The sequence below is a fragment of the Ovis canadensis genome, chromosome 22 (assembly GCF_042477335.2).
Source record: "Ovis canadensis isolate MfBH-ARS-UI-01 breed Bighorn chromosome 22, ARS-UI_OviCan_v2, whole genome shotgun sequence".
Classification (NCBI taxonomy): Eukaryota; Metazoa; Chordata; class Mammalia; order Artiodactyla; family Bovidae; genus Ovis; species Ovis canadensis.
In genome coordinates, this window is record NC_091266.1 from 51,720,237 (window position 1) to 51,742,687 (window position 22,451).

Consider the following 22,451-nt stretch of genomic DNA (forward strand, 5'->3'; position numbering starts at 1 on the left):
CTGAAGCTAATTAGAGATGCTGTTTATTACAGAAGTAATCAATAGCTTTCTACAGTAGATTACATAGAATCAGACCTCTATGCAATTAGTCCAATGTAGATACACAGATACCTTAATTAAAACAAAATATGCTCTGAAGAGATATGTTTTCACAGATGACTGGAATTCCAAGTATTTCAACACATTTAATGTGTTTATTCAAAGTACGAGTCTTTATGAAACCTTTCACTAATCGAATTTGTTTGATGAATTTCCCTTGAAAACATTTTGAAGTGAAAAAACTCGGTACTTAGTATTATACATTTATGTTTATTAACATTTGGATATAAATGTACTTCAAACACCAACAGAGCTAAAAGACTATGCCTTCATCTTGGGTTTAACAGATTTCCCGCCCTAGTAACTGGATTAATTCTTACAAGGCAAACATCCGTGGGCAAAGGGAATCAGGATGAAATGGGCACTGAGGGTTTCCTCCTCCATCCACTCCACTGATGTCGGAAGAAAGCCGACTTTTCGGACACTCTATTGGGTGGAATTTCCTCGCCTCTGTTCAGTTGCAAAGAAACGTGGCTACTAGCACTCGATCCTTGTAGATTTCAAATCTCACCATTTCAACCAGACTTCAGAAGTGCACTTTCGGGGCTATTCACTGAAGGAAGAGAATGATGGAAGAGACGTGCAGTTAACAAGTCAGATGCCTTATATCCAGAGTCCCTGTTCTGTGTCTCTGGGCCAACTTATCTCCATGGACCTAATGGTGACTGTGACTCTCTTGATCCCCCAAACTTTTTTTCCTTTTCGCAGAGTCAGTCACAGTCTATCACGGAGGACACAGAGCACAGTGCGAGCAGATATCTGATGACTTCAGACCAAACCGATCCACAGAGCGGCCAAGCCATCACAGCTGAAAGTCAAGACAATCCTTAGGGAAAGAGCTGTGTACCCTGGGCACGGATCTGCTTCAGAAGACAGGGCAGCACGTCCTGTCTTCTGTCCCAGTCAAAGCTGCCACTGTCAGGTAATGTGAAAACCAAGGTCCTGGTTCATGTCAACTGGCAACGGTGCCATTTGTAGAGTTTGTAGAACATTGATGAGTAGCCACCAGTTTTCCCACAGGTATGCACGCTTGTGTTTCCAGAAATGATAAAAGGCAATGCCTGGCCTCTCTATTTCCTGCTGCCTGTCCACAGTAACATGATGCAGAGCTTTCTGCTAAAGCATGAGGCTCCTCAGAGTCTGCTGTTGAAGACCTGTCTTCGAGAAGTCAACATCAAAGCTAATGCTACTTATGAGAGGAAAACAAGCTCCATGTATTTTGTATTAAACCACCGGTAAAAAAAAAAATGAAGACAATATCATTACTTTCAAAATATATAAAGTCAATAGTTGAAATCATTTAGTAGTAAAATTTTTTTCTACATATAACCTCATACATGTAAAGATTATTAGAATGATGCTTCAGCTATATTTGACTCTTGTTAATATAAGGGCTTCTCACTCAAGTAAGGCTTTGGAGACTGTCTCAATGCTCAAGGTTCTGTGAAGTCTCACACCACTCTCATTCTCTATTTTGACTAGGAGACAGACACAATGAACGTGGCAGGTGTTTTTTTTTTTTGTTTTCGTAAGAGAGTGCAGAGCTGTTTACTGTACATAAACATTAGCGTGGAAAACGCTAGTACATATAGAAAGAACACTGGTACAAGCTTGTTTGCACAAAGTCCATCAAGATTGTCATGATGAGAATCTTCACTTTGTGCCAAAAAAAGTTTGGCTTCCACGTACCACTGCCGTGGTAGGGTCATGCCATCAGAAAGCAAACCTATTCCATGAGATATAGAAGATTCTTTAGGAATACCGACTCCTTCTCTAGCTAGTCAAGACCAGAGTGAAACTGTTAAAAATCATCATCCTTATCAGGATCTTGAAAGCCAAGGCTCCAGTCCGCTTTACAGCGGACAACAACATCAACAACAAACCATCTCTTCACAATCCAGCATGCCCCAAAGCCTTCTGAGTGTGGAATGTAGCACTGAATCGGGGGATCCCACAAAAGCCTTAAGGATCACAAGAAGCTTTCTTCGAAAAAAAAAAAAAAGAAAGAAAGAAAGAAAAAAGTTCCAGTTGGATGAAACTGTTTTAGCAGTGTCTCCACCGAGCTCCTAAAACTGGAATTTCGGATATACAAGAGGACAGGAAACAGATAACTCGGTTTTTGTCTTTTCACATGTCCATGTGGTTCTGTAAATGCAGCTACGATGCTTCGGCCAAAGATAAAGACAATAGGGTGGACAGGGCAGTTACCACCAGGGCCAGCAGTGGGCTCAGACCGCAGCTTGGAGGAGCAGCCATTGATTTTGTGGTTATGTGGCTGGAAGCCCCAGCGAGACCATCCTTTTCATAATCACGCTGTAAGAAAGAATGTTTTCATTATCACCCACTGCATGTGTTTGTTCTATCACCGCATATTTTAGCCACACTCTTTCTCTCTCTGATCCCCACCCCCAACTAGCTATACGGTTTACCAAAGCCAACTCAAGATTTTTACCCCTGCTCCTAAGGTCACCCATCAACTGTGCAACATGGAACCATCCTCCCTTTGGGTATCACTGACTGAGAAGGGATGCTTGCCCTCTCTATCATGAAGGAGGGCAGGAAGAATCATCTCAGGAAGCCTGCCCAGGCAAGTACGGGCTCATATAGAGATGGGTCACAAATCGCACTGGAGCCTGGCAGTAGCCTTTCCCTCCACTGGCTGGTTCAACCCTGGACTTTACAGGTGGAGGATCTTGCCCTGCTTGTCAGTCAGAGTCCCAGCCAGGACCCAGGCTCCTGAACTCTCAGTCAGCACAGCTGTTCTTCCCCAGGGTGGATTCCTTCACCCCCATCCCTAGGACCTGCTCAGTCCCAGAAAACTGCATCTCGCCATGATGAACTCTTAACTGTAAACTGGGGAAGGCAACGTGGCCCGCATTGGCTACTTCTGGGTCACTGTGAAAGTCAAAGGAGCAGTCTAGGGGACATCTGATAAGCAGCGAGAGGTGTTCTGTATCTTCTCTGTGCCAGCTGAACTCATGTGACTGTGATCACAGAGGCTCTCACGGTACCAGGGCAATGGTATCTGTGCTGATCCAGTTCTGAGATGAGGATCCCACACTCGGCGCTGCTTTGTACACCAGCATCTGCGCCTGGCTCCAAGGGCAGAGGGACACCAAGGGAGACTTGGATTTTTTTCTGGGCCTGAAACCTTGTTGTCTTTGAGCCCTTTCACGTCATACTCTGTTCCAGGGACCCGAAGGCTCTGTTTCTAGATGCAGGGAGACTCAGAAAGAAACAACTTACATCAGAAAGACAGAGGTGGGTACTGCCTGATATGTTGGATTTCAGCTTCTGTGCCTGGGAAAAGACAAACACACACAATTATTTGTACATACTATGGAAGAGCTGGAGAAGGGAATGGCAACCCACTGCAGCATTTTTGCCTGAAAAATCCCATGGACAGAGGAGCCTGGCAGGCCACAGTCCATGGGGTCACAAAGAGATGGACACGACTGAGCAACTAAACCATTATGGAAGAGTAGTTATTGATGATCAACAGTATAAGACCGTGTCACTGTTAGAAATATGTGAGTCACAACTGTGAGCCCATACACAATTAAAATTTTTCTACTAATCCCATAAATAAAGAGATAACAGTTTAAAGAAAATGTCATTAAAATTCAGAAAAATTTTAATGACATTTTCTTTAACTCAATATATTACCATTTCAACATGTAACCAGTATAGAAGATGATTTATGAGATACTTTTCTACATTCTTTAAACTTTAATACTAAGTCTTTAAAATTTGGTGTGAAAAAAAAAAATTGGTGTGTTGGACAAAATACACCTGAGTTTGTACCTGCCCCCTCTCAAAGCCACTGCACAGATTAAAAAAAATTTTTTTTTAAAGTCATTTACAATCTGTACTCATTTATAGTTCTGAATATTAATGTTTATGAAGTGCCTTCTAGGTAAAAATGTAATAAAAATTCTCATTCATCAGTAATATATAGATAGGTCTTCCCGAATCTTGTGTATTTGTTCATTTGTTTATTAGTTGTTCCAGCCCACAAACACTTACTGAACAATTTTCCAGGGTTTGGCATACAGTGATATGACAAAAAGGATGTGGTCCTGGGCTCCTGGGCCTGCCTTCTGGTGGGTAAACCACTCAGCGCTGGGGGGCTCAGGCACAGGGCAGAGACCCTTTGACAGGTCCCTTCCAAGAACCGTGAAGGGTATCACAGACCACAGATCTATCCATCTTAAAACTGCTTCCTGGGCAGTTATAAGTTCCTAAGCTGTGAGGGCTTTAAGCTCCCTATTTTCTCACAAATGGAATAAGTTTCCACTGGGTTTCTACCTGAGAAATTGAGTTAGAGGAAAAACTCCATTGCTCAATTATAATAAAAACTGCTGACCCAATACAGCTCTCCTGTTTTATAAAGGAAAACAAATTAGAGAGCAGAGACGTTAAGTGACTTATTCAGGGCCACAGAGTGATCCAAGTTGTAGTCGATATTTAGAATACAGGCCTCTGAAACTTCTGAATGGAACCGTGCTCTTTCCTGCTTTCCAGTGTTTCTCCCAGAGGTACTAGCGTGCTTGACTCTTCATGCGCTACTTGCCCCCCAAATCCACTCAAAGAAACCCTCCTACACCCCCTCCCCCTGAAACCAGGAGCCCTTTGGTAGCAACAGACAGAGAGTTTGTTTGCCAACAGGATGGCCCTGGTTAAGCATCACACCTGAATCTAGGAGCATCTGGGCAACCAGCTCTATGGGGATGCACTGGCAGGCTGCCTGCTGCAGGACAACTTTTGCAACTTGTTGAAGACGTGCTAGGCTGAGATCATGGTATAGTCACACAAGGAGTAATTTATTGACCATAATGCTACTTGGCAGGCATCATAATCTTTACCTATATTTGCATATGCCAGCTGCGAATATGAAATCGAAACCTTTAAACAGGCATCAAGAAAAAGACACTGTGAAGCACCCCTGGGCTGTTCAAAGGTCACTAAATGTTACATATAAGAAGATCAGAGGGCAAATCAGAAGAGGGATGGAGCCTTCCTCAAAAGCCTACTTTTAATCTATATTAATAGCAAATCTGGTCCACTGCATTGTAATATAGAGAATAATAGGTAGAACTTTGCACATTTTATTTCTGCTCAAAACTGGAATTGTGCCAGGCACCAAAATGGCCCTAAAACATCACATTCTGTCTTTTCTTTTCTAGGTGGTAATCTACAAAAGACATAAAACCTTGCTAAGTACCTTTGCATAAGTAAGAAGTTCACTAAGACACCCAACTCTTTGCAACACTATATACTGTCGCCTGCTGGCGAGGCGTCTCTGTCCATGGGGTTCTCCAAGCAAGAATACTTGAGTGGGTTGTCAATTTCTACTCCAGGGAATCTTCCCAACACAGGAATCAAACCCACGTCTCCAGTATCTATCTGCATTGGCAGGCAGGTTCTTTACCACTAGTGCCACCTGCTGCTACTGCTACTGCTGCTAAGTCGCTTCAGTTGTGTCCGACTCTGTGCGACCCCATAGACGGCAGCCCACCAGGCTCCGCCATCCCTGGGATTCTCCAGGCAAGAACACTGGAGTGGGTTGTCATTACCTTCTCCACCTGGGAAGCGCCTAATCTGTAAGAGACATAAAGCCCTGCCAAGGGCCTTTGCAAAACTAAGTTCACTAAAACGTGCAGAGAAGGCAGCCTGACTTGTCTGAGACACATTAATCCTTCAATTTGCTTCTGTGCTATTGCCACAGTTAAGCCACACCTCTGTGTCCTAGACTGCAGTGGCCCCCAAGAGATCCAAGGGCTGCTTGGGCTTCCCTCCTATTTTGTTCTATATGATTAGCAACAGCCTGCACTGTTTTTCTCTTTGCACCATCTAAGAGACTCACTGGCTACACTTCAAAGTCACTTTAGGAACCTGCTGAGGTATTAGAAAAAATGCCCATCTATATTACGTGATTGTAAAGCGGCTACCACCAAAGGAGTTTAAAAGGTCTTTGTGCTGTGCTATGCTTAGTTGCTCAGTCGTGTCCGACTCTTTGCAACCCTGTTGCTACTTTAACTAATTTTCTTAACTGGACTCTGCATTGACACAGGTAAATTCTGGTCCTCAGCTAGTCACTGTGAGTTCAACTGTGTACAGGATTACAGTTGTACAACTGGGTAGACACGCCCTGGTCTAAATTCCTAGGCTCTTTCTTTCTGTCTGAGAATGGCTGGGATGACTGGTCAAATCACACAGGAAAAATACATAGAGACCAACTCCAAGCCTGTGAAGGCTCTGGGCTCTTCTTCCTCGCAAGGTGGGCCTCTTGTTGGCCTCTGTCTAAAGCAAATAGTCAACTTCTGGCCTTGTCTCCCTGCAGCCCGATGGCTTCATTAAAGCTAGAGGCAGTGACTTCAAGCTCATCTGGCTTCAAGAACTATTCTGTGGGCAGAACTGGATGAACTGCTGAGGGAAAGTAACCATGTGCCACCAGGCTTTTGCAGAGTCTCCGAGAAAATGCCTTCTCTCCTGTCAAACCCATGACCAATCCACAGAAGCACTCAGCAGCCCAGAAGCTTAGCAGTCCACATACGCCGGCTTCTAAATACTCTGCTTATATAGTGAGTTGACACTGCTTCCCATCGAGAGGTTGGAGGAGCCTGGAAACCCTCACAACCTCAGAGCCAGGGCAGAGCAGACCCTGAGTTCCACCAGAACCTCAGGAGAACCACAGTAAGATCTGTGATGTGATTAGGAGGCAGAAGGAAGATAACACCTGCATAAACGAATCAGATTGCACACAGACATGAGATCTTTCAAAATCCCACACCAAACCTGGGCTGGAGGGCCAGTGGTCTGCTGCTTGGACTCAATGGTGTCAGCTGGGTGTCCAATGCCTCTAAGGGTTCATAAGCTGCAGGTGGAGGGGCAGAGCCTGGGAATTTATGCCTGTGCATGTACTAGCAGCTTGCATGCTTGTAAGTCATGTATTCATTCTGAATCCCTCCTGTGACCACCAAGGGTCAGATATCTCCTCTACGCATATCCAGAGCCCACTTAAGAAAATCCAGCTCTTGAAGTCCGTTGCAAAAGCCTGAGAGCAATCTGTTACTTTCACCATGAAATTAAAAGACACTTGCTCCTTGGAAGGAAAGCTATGACAAATCTAGATAGCATATTAAAAAGCAGATACATCACTTTGCGGACAAAGGTCAGTATAGTCAAAGCTTTTTCCAGTAGTCATGTATGAATGTGACAGTTGGGATCATAAATAAGGCTGAGCGCTGAAAAATTGATGCTTTCAAATTGTGGTGCTGGAGAAGACTCTTGAAAGTCCCTTGGACTTTGAGGAGATCAAACCAGTCAATCCTAAAGGCAACTGACCCTGAATATTCATTGGAAGAACTGATGCTGAAGCTCCAATACTTTGGCTACCTGAAGAAAAGAGCCCACTCATTGGAAAAGACTCTAATGCTGGGAAAGATTGAAGGCAAAAGGATAAGGGGGTGGCAGAGGATGAGATTACTAGATAGCATCAGCAACTCAATAAACAGGAGTCTGAGCAAACTCAGGGAGACAATGGAGGACAGAGGAGCCTGGCCTGCTGCAGTCCACGGGGCCGCAGAGTTGGACATGACTTAGCAACTGAACAACAATGGCAACAATCCTGAGTGCTTTTTAAAACATCAGCTATCACTGTCTTACTAGTCAGGTCTCATCAATGCAAACAGATACAATGACAGTGTTAAATTACACTTTTAACTATTACAAAGATTATTTACATATTTTGAACATGGCCTCAGTTGATGAATATTGGGACAGTCCCAGGAAAACTGAAAACAAAGCAAACCAACAAAAACTTCTGAGACCTTGGAAAGTACAAAGAAGGTAGAAGAAACTGGAAAAGCATCATTTCCAAGTCCCAAATTGATAGAAGCAGGAGTGTAATAATGGAACGCGTCCCATCTGCCAAGCCCTGCTTATTAAGAAGACAGGGGACTTCTCTAGTGGTCCAGTGGTTGAGAGTCTGCCTTCCAAGGCAGGGGTCGCCGTTCTATCCCTGGTCTGGGAACTAGGATCCCATATGTTGTGTGAAGCAGTCAAAAGGAAGAAAGAAAGAAAGACAGATAGGCAGGGGCCCAACATAGAGCCTGACTAGCTAGATCTATCTAGACACCAAACCATGCAGTTTGTGGCTTTAAAATATGATATCTTTCTCTTTAAAAAAAAAAAGGGGGGGGTGGATACAAAGGAAGAGAATGGATTTCAGTTTTTCTAAAAGTCAATTTTAACCACAGTTCCAGCATGTTGAAAAATGAATTATTTAATCTCTTTTATGAAAGAGGGTTTCCTATCACCTAATTCATAATTATGTGGAGAAGCCTCCAACTTGGGGAAATCAACACCACCAAAACAAGGTTTTTATTTTGAGAGAGTGAATAGGCTGCTAGAGAAACCCATCCACAAACCAGTAGCTTTTCTCTCTTTCTGGAACTTGGTCTTTAGGCTCTTCACAACTCTTGTCCCTCCAACAGTCTTATAAAACTGTCACTGGCAGTTATCCCCAAGTCCAGGCACGTCACATAATAGAATTTCCATGTCACTGTAATTGCTGCCAGACTCCGTCAGTCCCTGGCACTAGAGGGTTAATAAATGCATTAGATGCTATTAATCTCTGTTACCTGGAGTCAGACCATGACTCTCCTGCTTTTTAACCCTGTGATTAGCATTTGGAAAGCCTGCCTGGTGCCGACTGCTTTCCTGTACAGAATGCTCAGACATATATAGAGTCCAGAACTCTTGGTCAAGCTAACTCATCAGGCACCGCGTGCTCCACGCATTCTGGCCACAGTGGGCTCTCCCAGAGCCTCGAGTGGGATCAGGCTTTGGAGTTGCACACTTGCTCTGTTTACAGAACTGGAGACTTAATACCATACCCACTTTCAACTTGGCTTTTGCTGCCCCAGGACTCCATTTCTGTAGAGAAGCCAGTGTTTAATCTCAGGTTCTTAGGCAGCTGTCAGCCAGCAGGGTATGGAACATTTCTCTACTCTCCTCCATGTATAAGAAAAGCCAGTTTCTGCTCTACCTCCAGAAAATAAAACTGGAGGAAGTTGCTCAATCCAATAGCAACAGATTGCCCAGGCTGCAGCCAAATGGTCATAATTAATGATGCTTCTGGTTCTTTTCTCCCTTGCTTTACTGATTAGAGAGATTTGCTATATTAAGAACCTGTTTGCTTAATGACAGAATACAAGCAATAAACAGAGAAATACACAGACTGTAAAATGCAATCAACTTTGCTCTCCAGCACTCACTAAGTACCAAGCTGTATCTATCACACTTGTCAATACCAGTTTATCAGCATACGAGCCTCTTCTGCAGCACAAATTGGACCGTTGCTAGGGAAAACCATCGCATGAGTTCTTTCTGAAATAGTCCAGAACTCAAAGCCACTTCTCAATTTAAATCTGCACATTTTATATTTTCTCATAAGACAAAAGCCTAAGAAGGCTGTGTACCTAATTTGAAGGATAACAGAGCAATCAGTTATTACTTTCTCATTTTTCACACTGCATTTTAACAAAATGGATTCACCTGATTATAGACATTTATGGGTACACTTTACTATATAACAATTCTGTATGTGCACTTGACACATATTTGCCCAAATTAATTTCTACACACACAAAGAAGGCAGAAAAAAGAAGTGGATCTGAGCAAAGTCATGGTCGTGTGCCCAGCTGCACACTTTTCAGCTTTTCGGATTTTGCCTGTTGACTCTGGGAGAGGCAGGAGATGTTTTATTTCTGGTCAGGTCACAAGCAGTTGGCCAGCCTTTCTAAAATCCCTGTCCCTGTGTTTTGAAACTCACCTTCCAGGTGATTTGCTTTTGCTACGAACTTAGTAACAACCACTTGCAACCACTGGTCTGAATAATATGTAGTCAAGTCAGCGTGTAAAACAAGTGGACACATAAATAAGGTCTGCTCTGAGCCCCTGGGTTTGGGTGTTTGTCTTTCAGAGCCTATGTTCAGCTGTTTGCTCCAAGCCGATTTCTGCCAGCCCCACGGGCTGGGAAGGGGTGGAGGGTCTGTGAGGAGGGTACGAATGAGATGGGAGTGAAATAATTCTTGGGCAGCTACCTACTCCCTCCCTACTCCCTTGGGAGTCTACCTACTCCCTCCAAGACACTGTGTCTGCATATTACCTGAACCTCAGCCAAAAGGCTTTCATTATATTAGGCTCAAGAAGACCTTATAAAGATGTTTCACTCAGTACAGTTTTCGGAAGGCTTACTGGGTGCCAAGTTTAGTTAGTCTGGCAGGCTCTGGGCAGGTTGAGGCCGGTCATAAGAAGGGGGTGGGGAGAAGACTGGAGGCCTGAAGGCATACTTCCTCACCCAAGAATGCATAGGCTCAGATCCCATTTGGGCTGTTTAGACAAGGCCTCCAACAACCAGAGTGCAGTAAACTCAAATGAGGCCAGATTGCGTGTGTGTGTGTGTGTGTGTGTGTGTGTGTGTGTGTGTGTGTGTGTGTTTGTGTGTGTGGTAGCCTTGAAGGTGATGTGGATTCATGTTCTAGAGTCTAAGAAGGTCTTGGATTCTTGGTACCTGTGGGTTGTTCCAAGTGTAACATGGCAACTTAGGTTGAGTTTACGGCCAAGCCTGAGGAACTTCCCTGGTGGTCCAATGGTTAAGACTTTGCCTTGTGATGCAGGGGGTGCAGGTTCAATCCCTGTTGGCATCAGTGGCAAAGAACACGCCTGCCAATGCAGGAGACATAAGAGACATGGGTTCAATCCCTGGGTCGGGAAAATCACCTGGAGGAGAGCATGGCAACCTACTCCAGTGTTCTTGCCTGGACAGAGGAGCCTGGCGGACTATAGTCCACAGGGTCGCCAAGAGTCGGACACGACTGAAGCGACTTAGCATGCATGGCCAAGCCTAGAGCAGAAACTTTCTAACTTGACAGCACTGGGGGCTGGGCCCTTGGTCATTTGAGAAATTAAGTTAAAGAGCAAAATCACTAAATCATTTTAAAATTACACATCTGTATCCATTTTTTTAAATTTAGAAACTCCTTTTTTAAAATCACTGTGATAAGAACACTTCATATGAGATTTACCCTCTTAAATTTTTAAGTACAACACAGCACTGTTATGGGCAGGCATGAGGTTAAACAGCAGATCTCTAGAACTTACTCATCTTGCATAACTGACCCTACATCACTGCTGAACATCTCCTCATGTTCCCCTCCCTCAGCCCCTGGAAACACAAATTCTATTCTTTGCTTCCATGAGTTTGACTATTTTAAATACCACATGAGACTGGAATCATGCACTATTTGTCCCTGTGATGGGGATGTTTCACTTATCATGAGGTCCTCCAGATTTGTTCACATCATTGCATATTGCAGAATCTTATCCTTTTTTAAGGCCAAGTAATATTCCATTGCCTATATTGTATCAAACATTTTAATTCAAAAATTGAATGTCATGCACTGACTGATTTTTGGATACATAATCAAAGCCACTTTGAAAAGTTTTTTAAAGAAAGAGTTTGCTGACTGGAATCCCCTGGCTTACGTTCTGCCTAAGCTATACCTATTATTTACAATCTACAACATCCAGTTTTCATTTCTTTAAAACAGGAATGACTTTTGTTTGATACCCACCAGGGAATCTCAGTGCACAATTTCCATTTACTTAAAATTTTTGTTTCAGTCTTTTATTGTTGGTTGGCCTACACCTAATCCAAAGCCATTTTTCAATGCAAGGGGAATTTAAACTACACTGTAGTCAGCTTATTTAATTAACATAGGTAAGCAAAATACCAAGTACAACGGCACCTAAAGGTTTGAGAACAGACGATCCTGAATCTTTCAAGCTTGCATCTCCACTGGAGAAAGCAAGGCGCCCAGGTGAGCAGGAGAGAGGCCCCTAGTGTGGGGCATTCAGCCTGCCTTGGGCATCGGATGTTTACAGGGGAATGGAGAAGAGAATGGCTTATGTAGTGAACTGGTTAAATGTGGGTCAGTTAAAACTTCTAGAACTGACTGAGAAATCTAAATTGAATGATTCAGAACTCACTCCTGGTACCAGCTTGATTGATATGGTATGCTATAAAGAACACAGGTTAGGAAGGTCCTGTCCTGGCTTTTCAACCATCATCTATAATTATAATAACTGCACCCTGCTGCCCACTTCACAGAGTTGTGAGAATCAAACGTGATACTCGTGTTGGAAGTGCTTTTAAAAATCCAAGTTGCTGTTGATGATCTCTGAGCTCTTCTCTGGTCCCTATGCTGAGTGTTCTCGGATTCAGGCAGGGGTGGGGAAAATGCAAAAGCTTCAGCTAATTTGCCTTGTGAACGTGATACTGAATAGAACTGGCTCATGATCTTCTGTGTTTCCTCGGATTTAAAAATGAATGTGATGAAAGAGATACAGCCCTGTAAGATATATCAACAGTCCTCCATTAGCTAAGCAGTCCCTCGGGCTGGCCTGTCAGTCTCCCGCACACCATAAAAGGATGTCTGCAGCCTGGCGCTTGTAATTTAACACTAATGGCAGGATGGCAAGTAGCGCTGTGTGCAGACACTGTCTACAGCAGGGAGCTTAACGTGGCACTCAGCCTGGCCTTTCTTCTTTCCCTAACTTCACTGGATCAGCTTACATCTATTTTGCCTTCCCCCAAGTTGGGGCAAACACAGGTTGCCAACTGCATCAGAGAACCGTGTGTTTTCATTCATGCTTAACTTGCTTGATTAGTAAAATATTCAGACAAGAAGCAATTATGAGCTGCATTTTAGAAAATTAGGCCCAATTAACAGGAAGATTATGCCAAACATTGCTTGAAACAGACGTTTTGGTTTGGGGGTGGGGGAGGAGCTTTGTAGAGCCAATATTCAGTGATCATGGTGTAACAGTGACTGAGGGGAAAGCCCTAAAAGGAAGAATTTGTTTTCTCAAATGTGCATTCAGAAATGCAAGTGTGCAGAGAGCAGCAGAAAAGATTCATCGTGGTCCCTGATGAGAAGTGCATAAAGCCGATCTCATCAGACACGCGCCCTCATCACCATCAGATAATATTTATTAAGCCTCTCATTCGCCTGTGCATTTATGTGCAGCTGAGAGTGTCCCTGTAATGGTTCTGTGACTTATGGTGGCAACTAAGGTTTGATATAAAACACCCAGGTCTGGAGACAGAACGGACCCTGGGCTTTTGTTTACTTGCTGGATGGCAAGATAGAGCCATCCAGCTCTATCTTGTTTCTTGCAGCAAGAAACAAAGTAAAGGCAAAAAACTGAAAAACTTAAAAAAAAAAAAAAACAAAAACAAAAACGTGATTTTAGTAGCCAGAGAAAAATATTCTAGAAAATAGAGGAAAACCAAGTGGACTGATGACTGTGATGATCATGACTGCTACTCTCAAGAACCTCCATTGATAATGATTTCATGCACATGTTACTGAATGCCCTCCAAGAACTCAAATGATTTTCTGAGGGGGGCATTCCCCTTTGGTACAGATCAGGACACAGGGGTTTCAGAGAGGTTGGGACCTGCCCAAGTTTCCACAGCTCTGAGTGGCTGTCCTGAGATTTTAATCTCTTTGATTTCAGTCTCTTTGAATGTAAAACTCATGCGTATTAATTCCATGCCAGACAGGGTGAACTGAAGTTTTAAGTTGCTCACTTGTGTCTGACTCTTTGCAAACCCATGGACTGTAGCCTGCCAGGCTCCTCTGTCCACAGGATATCCCGGGCAAGAATACTGGAGAGGGTTGCCATTTTCTCCTCTAGCAGATCTTCCCCACCCAGGGATCGAACCCAGGTCTCTGCATTGCAGGCAGCTTATTTACTGTCTGAGCCACCAGGGTACACATTACCTATTATCACCCATAATCCTTAGATCAACCCTTAGAATAATAAGGGTAAGATGCCTGGGGTCACACAGCCACCATGGACAGAGCCAGCTGAGGCAGCCTAGAATCAACCCAAAGGGTCAGAGGTCAAGCCAGGCCTGGTGGATTTTGCTCCCTCAAGAGCCCCCAGAGGTGAGCATCTGTCAGGTCACACCTAAGGTCCCTGTAGCCAAGGGGCAGGCAGGGGATAGCTGCCCTGGGGGGAAAATTCTGCGATGTCTTCTCAGTACCCACCATCCTGAGCTCACTCTCTAGCCTTATTCATGATGTGACTGGGCCTCAAACAGGAGGGACGCAGAGGAGGGGAACCCTTCATTGACCCTCCCCTCAAGAGAACCAGAGCCAGTTTCCTCCCACAAGTGAGCTGCACGGCTCAAACACAAGGCACAGTCTATTATTCAGGGAAGCACCATTGGTTAGAAGTCCAAAGGATAAAAGGTCAGTAGGGGATACAAGAAATTGGATTTATTTATAGTATGTGATCTAAGTGTGCTCAGAGGTATTCTTGTAGGTTCCCCAGAACAAGAGAACATATTTATAGCCAAGATGGTGCAGATGTCCTATTCCTTTTTATTAAGCATGTTTATTACCCAGCAATTGGGTTAAGCAATTGTCCAACTGCTGAATTACTATCCCTCTGATGGGCCGGCCTCACTGCCCTCTGGACCACAGGTGCTGGTGGCCTGATGGCTTTTCCCAGAATGCACTGAGGGGGCCTACTCTTCCCCTCCCCATCCTTAAGTGGTTATTCTCCCTTTTTGAGAAAAGTAGCAAAAAAAAAAAGTTTAGGAGAACACATCATAAATGGGTGATCATATGAAATTATTTCAACTTGAGACCCACTTCCACAGGGTCCACACCCTGTACAATGCCCACGTTCATTTCCCAGATTCTTTTGGGATAAAAGTCACTGAATGGTCCCTCTGTAGAGGTTCCTTCTGTCTCATGGTCAGCACAGATGAACCAAGAGGATAAAATAATGATATAAACAGTTACTGTGCTGGAGGCTCAGTTACTATGCTTAAGAATTTTAATTTGCTTAATTATCACAACCCTCCCAGGTGGTCTGCACATTTCCTCCATATTACAGACGATGAATCCAAGGACTGAGGAGCTGAAACTACTGTCTGCTACAGTCCACAGGAAGGCCCGATTTTATTGTAGCAAGAGGTCTGGTCCTTTAGTATTTTCTACTTCGAAGCGCATGGCCTCTTTTTCCTAAAAACGCGATTTTGAGAAACAACCGTGCCACTCTTGATATACTGTCTGCATGATCCCTTGTCTAGCATCAGCACGGTCAAGGCTCGAGGTACATTACCTGAAAGTGAACTTGGTTTTGGAGAAAAACAAATGATGGCATTGCCTTGACTCTCCGAAGGAATCCAGAATTACTAAGTGATACCCTCCCCTGATATAACATAGGGGTTGTCGAGTGCTGCGGTGGGGAATAAGTGCAGATAGCAGCTGAAGCCTGGAGCACATGCCTGTCCCTGGGCAGCAAGAATGCCCTTCAGCTGTGGCATCAATGCTGAGACGACTCTGACCTGGCAAAAGATATCCAAACGCCACTGGATAATGGACAGCCTTATGTTGCTCCTAAGCAACACCAAATTTCAAATAGAAATTCTCTGGAGCTGACTAAGAAGGGTGTATCATCTAGAGCAGGGTTTCCCTGGTGGCTCATTGGTAAAGAATCTGCCTGCTAACGCAGGAGATGCGGGTTTGATCCCTGAGTCAGGAAGATTCCCTGGAGAAGGAAATGGCAACCCCACTCCAGTATTCTTGCCTGGGAAATCCCATGGACAGAGAAGCCTGGTGGGCTACAGTCCATGGGGTTGCAAAAGAGTTGTACATGACTCAGGGACTAACCAACAATACCAATCAACTAGAGCCCTGAGTGTGAGATAGAAAAGGAGATAAGGCTGCATCATTTCCAGGTGATGCGGGAGATGGGCTGCAGTCACTGTGGATGACCACTCCCCTTTTTACTTCTCAGGTGGGCAGTTCAGAATCAGCTTCCCCACTGTTCACAGAACAGACAAGGCTGCTTATAACAGAGTAGAAACAGGCTGTGGGCCTCAAGTCCTCAGATTGCATCTCAGAGAGAAAGGATTCCAGCCACACAGGGCTTCCTCTGATTGATACCATTTCTCTGTAACAAAAAACAGGGCTCTGAGCCAGAGCTCCACCCCCCCTCACAACCCCGGAGAAACACACTGCACCCAAGGATGCTGGGACTGTATTCCCAAGGTATGCTCTGCATGCTCCGTGGTTACCGGGTTTGGGTACCTGGCCCAGGACCTCTTAACTACTTTAGTGGTGGGACGATATACTCTGGAAAACCCCAGAAATACAATAACACGAACTATAAATTCCAATGATAACATGACACAAGGCCTTCTCCCTCATATCATATGCCAACACTTTTATTATGTGTAATGAGGAAATCAATCCTGAATATTCACTGGAAAGACTGATGCTGACGCTGAAGCTCCAATACTTTGGCCACCTGATGTGAAGAGCCGATGCACTAGAAATGACCATGTTGTCAGGAAAGACTGAGGACAGGAGGAGAAGGAGGCGGCAGAGGATGAGACGGTTGGATGGCATCATCGACTCAATAGACATGCATCTGAGTGAACTCCAGGAGATAGTGAAGGACAGGGAAGCCTGGTGTGCTAAAGTCCACGGGGTTGCAAAGAGTCAGACAGACTGAGCGACCGAACAACAATGACAGTGTCCAATTGTATGATCATGAGGGCTTCCCTGGTGGCTCAGACGGTAAAGAATCTGCCTGCAATGTGGGAGATGTGGGTTCGATCCCTGGTTTGGGAAGATCCCCTGGAGGAGGGCACGGTGGGCTCCAGTCCATGGGGTCACAAAGAGTTGGACATGACTGAGCAACTAAGCACAGCAGAGCAATGTAATAAAGTGGGGCTCCCCATGTTGCCACTTACACCACAGAATGGTGAAGTAGGGGGTTATCTGGAGGCATTTATACAAGACTTAGAAGAGTTCTTAACTTCTTAGAGTTAAGAGTTGGGGTTGAAGTGGTGAGATCGAGGGGCTATTTGTGAAATGCAGAATCTTAAGAGAAAGCCAATTCACTCCCTATTCCTACTGAAACTTTACTGGCCTGGCTGCCATTCACCCCGTGGGGGCCACAGGCTTATTCCAGCTCTAGGAGATTAGGGATTTAAGAGGGAAAAGGGGGAAAATTATAACTCAGAGACACTGTACTCTGTGCGCTTAATTTGCAGGGCTTTGTGGCTGAGAAAAATAGATGTCGCGATCTGCCTTTGTTGAGAAGGTGACATCTGGGTTCATTAAAGGTGTACAATAGATTTGGATAAGGGCTATTTTTCTCAGTCATTAAATTGGTTTTTAGGAACTTTACACTCTCCTTCATTTGAACAATTATTAAACTATAAAATAGAACTGCACAATTGCTAAAATCGTAATATGAAATTTTACAGCCAGCTATAAAATGCTATATTATTAAACTATACTGAAGATGCTCAAGCCCATTACAACTTTTTAAATGAATTATAAAACCCTTTACTGCTGATAAAATAATCTTAAATTACAGTATTGTGGATTCCAACAATATGTTGAACTGAAGTCAGCTACCATGCAAATATGCCAATCACAAAGAAATCATTACTTGAATTAAGTTTGCAGAAGCCCCAAATCTGATAGCATCGGATTCAGCAAGGCAGACAACACCTGATGTTTGTAGGCTTCTCGGGAGAGCTGGTCCCCTAGGGAGGTGCCTTTCCTCTCGCCATATTCCTTCAACCACAGAACCACCAACAGTCAGAGCCTCTCATGTTCAAAGGCTGCACAGGGGACACTTAGCAGAGCCCTGGGGATTGAAGAATTGCTTATGATAACAGCAAACTTCTCCCCTTAAAGTCACTCCATAGGCGAGATTTTTAAAATGTCAAATGTTTTGTTGCTGAGTACCTGCCACCTGTGTTATGTTATGGGCTCAAAAATTCATACACTGAATTCCTAACCTTCAGTCATCTCAGAATATGACAATCGGTGGGGTGGTCACATAGGTGACAATGGATGGAGACAGGGTCTTTAAAGAGATAATTAAGTTAAAATGAGGCCATTAGGGTGGCCCCTCATCCAATCTGACTGGCATCCTTATACAAAAAGGAAATTTGGACACACAGACTCCAGGGTGTGCACACACAGAGGAAAGGCCACGTAAGGACACAGCAAGAAGGAAAGGCATCTGCAAACCAAGGAGAGAAGTCTCCGGAGAAACCAAACCTGTTGACACCTTGATGTTGGACTTCCAGCCTCCAACACTGTGGGAAGGACGGCATTGGCCAAAAAGTTTGTTCGGGTTCCCTACCCAATACATTTCTGTTGTCTTACCCGCTCAATCTACGGTACTTTGTTAAGGCTGCCCCAGCAAACGAACACAAGGGATGACATTGCACTCTGCGACAGGGTGATGTGCATACGCACCTACTAGAAAGCCTGGCCTCCGAGATGAAATTCCTGTGTTTTGGTACCCGTTTTACCCTGCAGGCTTCCATTTCCAATAGGCTTTGACTACACAGTTGAAAATGCATTCTGGCATGCTGGACTGTATGGCAGCTTTAACAGAGTCCTACCCAATTCTGAACTCTGAATTCAAGCACTCTCCTGGATGAAGGGCTTTGAAAATGCTCTACAAGCAGTTATTTCCAAAAGCATTTTTACAACAGCCTATTTCCTCCCGGGGCTACCGTGGGTGGATTCTGGGATACGGCTTCCCTCTGAGCTCATCTGCTGGCACCTGAAGCTGGGCAGATTAAGTCCCAGGAGGTCACTATCAGTCTCTACGCTGTGAGTAGCTGGGCCCATCACACAGGGCCCTGGGGCCACTTGGCAGTCTGATCCCGAGCTCTGTCACCAGGCTGCTGGGGGAACCCAGAAGCCAAGGGGGTGGGGGGCCCTGAGGCCTCGTGCTTCTTCTAAGGGAAGACCATCCCCACCCCTCCAACTCCCCGCAGCTCATTTCTCCCAGGACATAAACTCCGTCTGAGCAGGAGAACATTCTGCAAAGGAAACTCCAGGTGCAGCTAAAATTCGGATTTTTTTTTTTTTATGGCACACAAAACAACAGTGGGTGCTAGAAAACACTCTGTATTACACAGAAATGATGGCAACCTCACAGAGACCATAAACCAAGCACCACAAATGGCGTACCGCACCAAGACTGTTTCCTTAAACATAAGGCCCGGGAAATGGCACCCAGAAGTCACACTCATCTAGTTCAGCGCATGTGCTGAGGGCTCAGCGCTGACCCGTCTGGAACTGGCCTCATGATCCCAGTGGGTCCCAGTCCCTCCTAAAACTCCCCCAGCCACAAAGTCCACGCAGGAGAAACCCAACTGCAGTTTGGTCTAAACACTTCTATCCATTCTAGTTGCGGAGTAAAAGTCTTTTGACGTGTCACCAGCAGGGCACTTATTTGGGACGCTGGCTGGGTGAAATTATCACTCAGAGGGGCTGAGGCCTCAGAGGAGGCCCAAAGGCCACAGTCACCTGCAGGTCCCTGAATGATGAGAAGCAGGTCAAATACTTCTGTTAATACCGCTTAGGACTCTATCATGGGCCTCACTCTGAAGGGAAGTTAAGTGTCGCAAATTAGGCATGTGGTGGTCACCAGAGGCCCCTTTTTGTTGCCCTTGCTGGCACAACTTAGAAAGGTTTGGTCCAACGCACCCATCTGCTCTTCCATCTCACCACACACAAGAAAGAAACCCGAAAAGACTCTCACACACTGCCATCTCCCATATTAATGGAAAGGAAAGAGGGCTTTTGAAGCAGCTCTCATTTCCTGGGTGAGTGTGTGTGCTCACTCGTGTCTGATTCTTTGCGGCCCTATGGACTGCAGATCGCCAGGCTCCTCTGTCCATGGGATTCTTCAGGCAGGAATACTGGAGTGGGTGGCCAGTCCCTCCTCCAGGGGACCTTCCTGACCCAGGGATCGAACCTGAGTCTTCTGTGTCTCCCACACTGGCAGGTGGATTCTTTACAACTGAGCCGCCTGAGTGGTCCTCCACCAGGGGTGAATATGTCCTGCAGGGGACATTTGCTAAGTATGTGGGTCCACTTTTGGTTGTCACAGTTGGGGAAAGGGGCTCCTGGCATCTAGAAGACAGAGGCCTGGGGTGCTGCTCAACAACCTACCAGGCACAGGGCAACCCCCACAGCAAAGCATTACCAGGCCAAGAGGTTGACAGGGCTGAAACTGAGTAAGCCTGACCTACAGAACTCTTCAGTTCATAGCCAAGAGGTCACCGAACAGCCTTTATGGAAGTTTCCACGATTTAATTTTTAGCCAGTTGGTCAGAAAAGCAGGTGGCCTGGAGACCCCTGAAGTCTGGCTGGCATCTGAAGTGGGCAGTCTTGTTGGGACTGTGCGCTTAACCTGTAGCATCTGTGCTAACTCAGGGGGCTAGCGTTGGAATTGAGTTGTTCCGCAGGACACCAGTTGGCATCAGAATAAGCATCATTACCTTTCTTTATGCTAGTTTATGAACCAGTCTGGCACCTCAATCCGCCAGATGTTCAACAAGAATTTAGGGACTGATTTAGTCTCTATTGAATGCAAAATGTTATCCAGAAACAAAAAGGTAAAATGTTCTGATTTACGTATTATACAGTATAGCCAGTTAAAAATGCACAGAGGAGAAATAGGCTGCTGTTCAATTTCTCTTCTCCTGATCAAGCCTCTCTGTGTCTCAGGTCTATCATCTGAAAAATGGGAATAACAGTAGTAACCTCATGAAGTTACTATCAAAATTGAATGAGTTTATATACATATATATATGCACACATACACATTGTTGTTCAGCTGCTCAGTCATGTCCGACTCTTTGTGACCCCATAGACTGCAGCATGCCAGGCTTCCCTGTCCTTTACCATCTCCTGGAGTTTGCTCAAACTCATGTCTATTGAATCAGTGATGCCATCCAACTATTTCACCCTCAGTTACCCTCTTCCCCTCCTGCCCTCAATCTTTTCCAGCATCATACAGCATATATATTTATGTAATGTGCTTAGGATAGTTCTTGACCCACTGAAAGAACCATTTGCATATTTGCTTTATTAATACAAAACCATGAAAAGCAGAGGTGATGCAAGTTACCAAAGAAAATAGCTCTAGGATCTGTCATATGAATAGATTTTAATGTTTCCTAAAGTAGGGTTTGGGAACCACTTGCATATGGGACATTATTTAGTAGCATAAAAAACATTTTTATTACTTTAATATATATAATGATTTTTTAAACATAGAGAGCTCTTGTATTGATTCCGGTTTCACAAATGTTATTAACAGTATACCTATTAATAGACACTGAGTTTAAAGACAAACATTAGGCAAATAAGAGCGCTGGTGGAATGCAGAAACAGGAAAGACTGCAATCTCCTGGTCTTTGAGGCTGAGAGGCAGGGTTAGCTCTCAAACACTATCTTTTTAGCAAATAAGAGTGCTTCCTTTTTACCAGTGTGTCACCTCCTCCCAGTGTCAGCACTAGTTAAGGAGATGTGGCAACGGCCTAGGGCAGACAGTCCTACTCTGACACCCAGGCTGGACCAAGACCTGACTACTGTCATGACTCCAAGTTCACAGCACCGAGAATCTGATTTTAGGTGGTTCTCTCACTAGACTCCTGGGCATGGAGGGATGGAGCTTCAGACAGTTCTAATCCCAGGTCCTTTCTTTATTGCCTTGGGTTTCCTTTCCTTCTTGGCCTGCTGTCCATAGAATATTCCTCCCCTTCCCCTCCTTCCTTGGGACATTCTACAATGACCACATAGTAGAAGCAGCAGGATATCATGAGGTTCAAACCCTTCTTGCAAGTTAAGGAAGCAAAACCTAAAGGGCTCCATCTTTCCTCATCCATGTCCCCTCCCCCACCCCCAGCCCAAACCAGAGAACAGCCTTCCTGTATGGCTCCAAGATCCAGAGCTAAAGCTCAACAATCACGGAAACAGTGGCCACTTCCAAGTGCAGAGGGCTGGCTGGTCACGCTGAGCCCTCTGCATAGTGGCACTGGTTCTCTAATCCTCACAACAACCCCCAGAGGTGGATGATAACTTACAGGAGACATTTAGAGACAGTAAGAAATACGTCCCAGGGCAGAGAGCAATGGGAAGTGAGCTAGGAACCTCACTCAAGCTCAACCAACTCCAAAGGTGGTGCTCTTCCCAGCAAAGCAACTCTTAGGCTGTCAACCACAAGCTGAAAAGGAGGAACCTGCAAGGCAGCTCTAACCACTGGCAAGCATGGCATGAGTGCAGGGGACAAGTCTGCCATGCAAGGGGCCGGGTGTGCGATAAGCATCTATCCCAGCAGTCAGCCTGTGCAAAACCCCACCACCCTGGCCTTGCTCTCCAGCGCCTCTTCTCCAGAAGATTAACGGGATGCCAAAGCACCCCATTGCT

The 22,451-nt window shown here is 45.0% G+C and overlaps 1 protein-coding gene across 7 annotated transcripts in view; it reads right to left on the reverse strand.

Annotated features, from left to right (window-relative positions):
* Positions 1–289: 289 nt before the first annotated feature.
* Positions 290–22,451, reverse strand: part of GFRA1 (GDNF family receptor alpha 1) — a 230,609-nt gene continuing 208,447 nt past the window's right edge. For all 7 annotated transcript variants that reach the window (XM_069567626.1, XM_069567623.1, XM_069567627.1 and 4 more), the window contains 2 exons: positions 3,346–3,399; positions 290–2,412 (listed from right to left, as the gene is read on the reverse strand). In XM_069567626.1, coding sequence (XP_069423727.1) covers positions 2,257–2,412; positions 3,346–3,399 — 210 coding nt within the window. In that variant the 3' untranslated portion in view covers positions 290–2,256. The remainder of the gene's footprint in view (positions 2,413–3,345; positions 3,400–22,451) is intronic.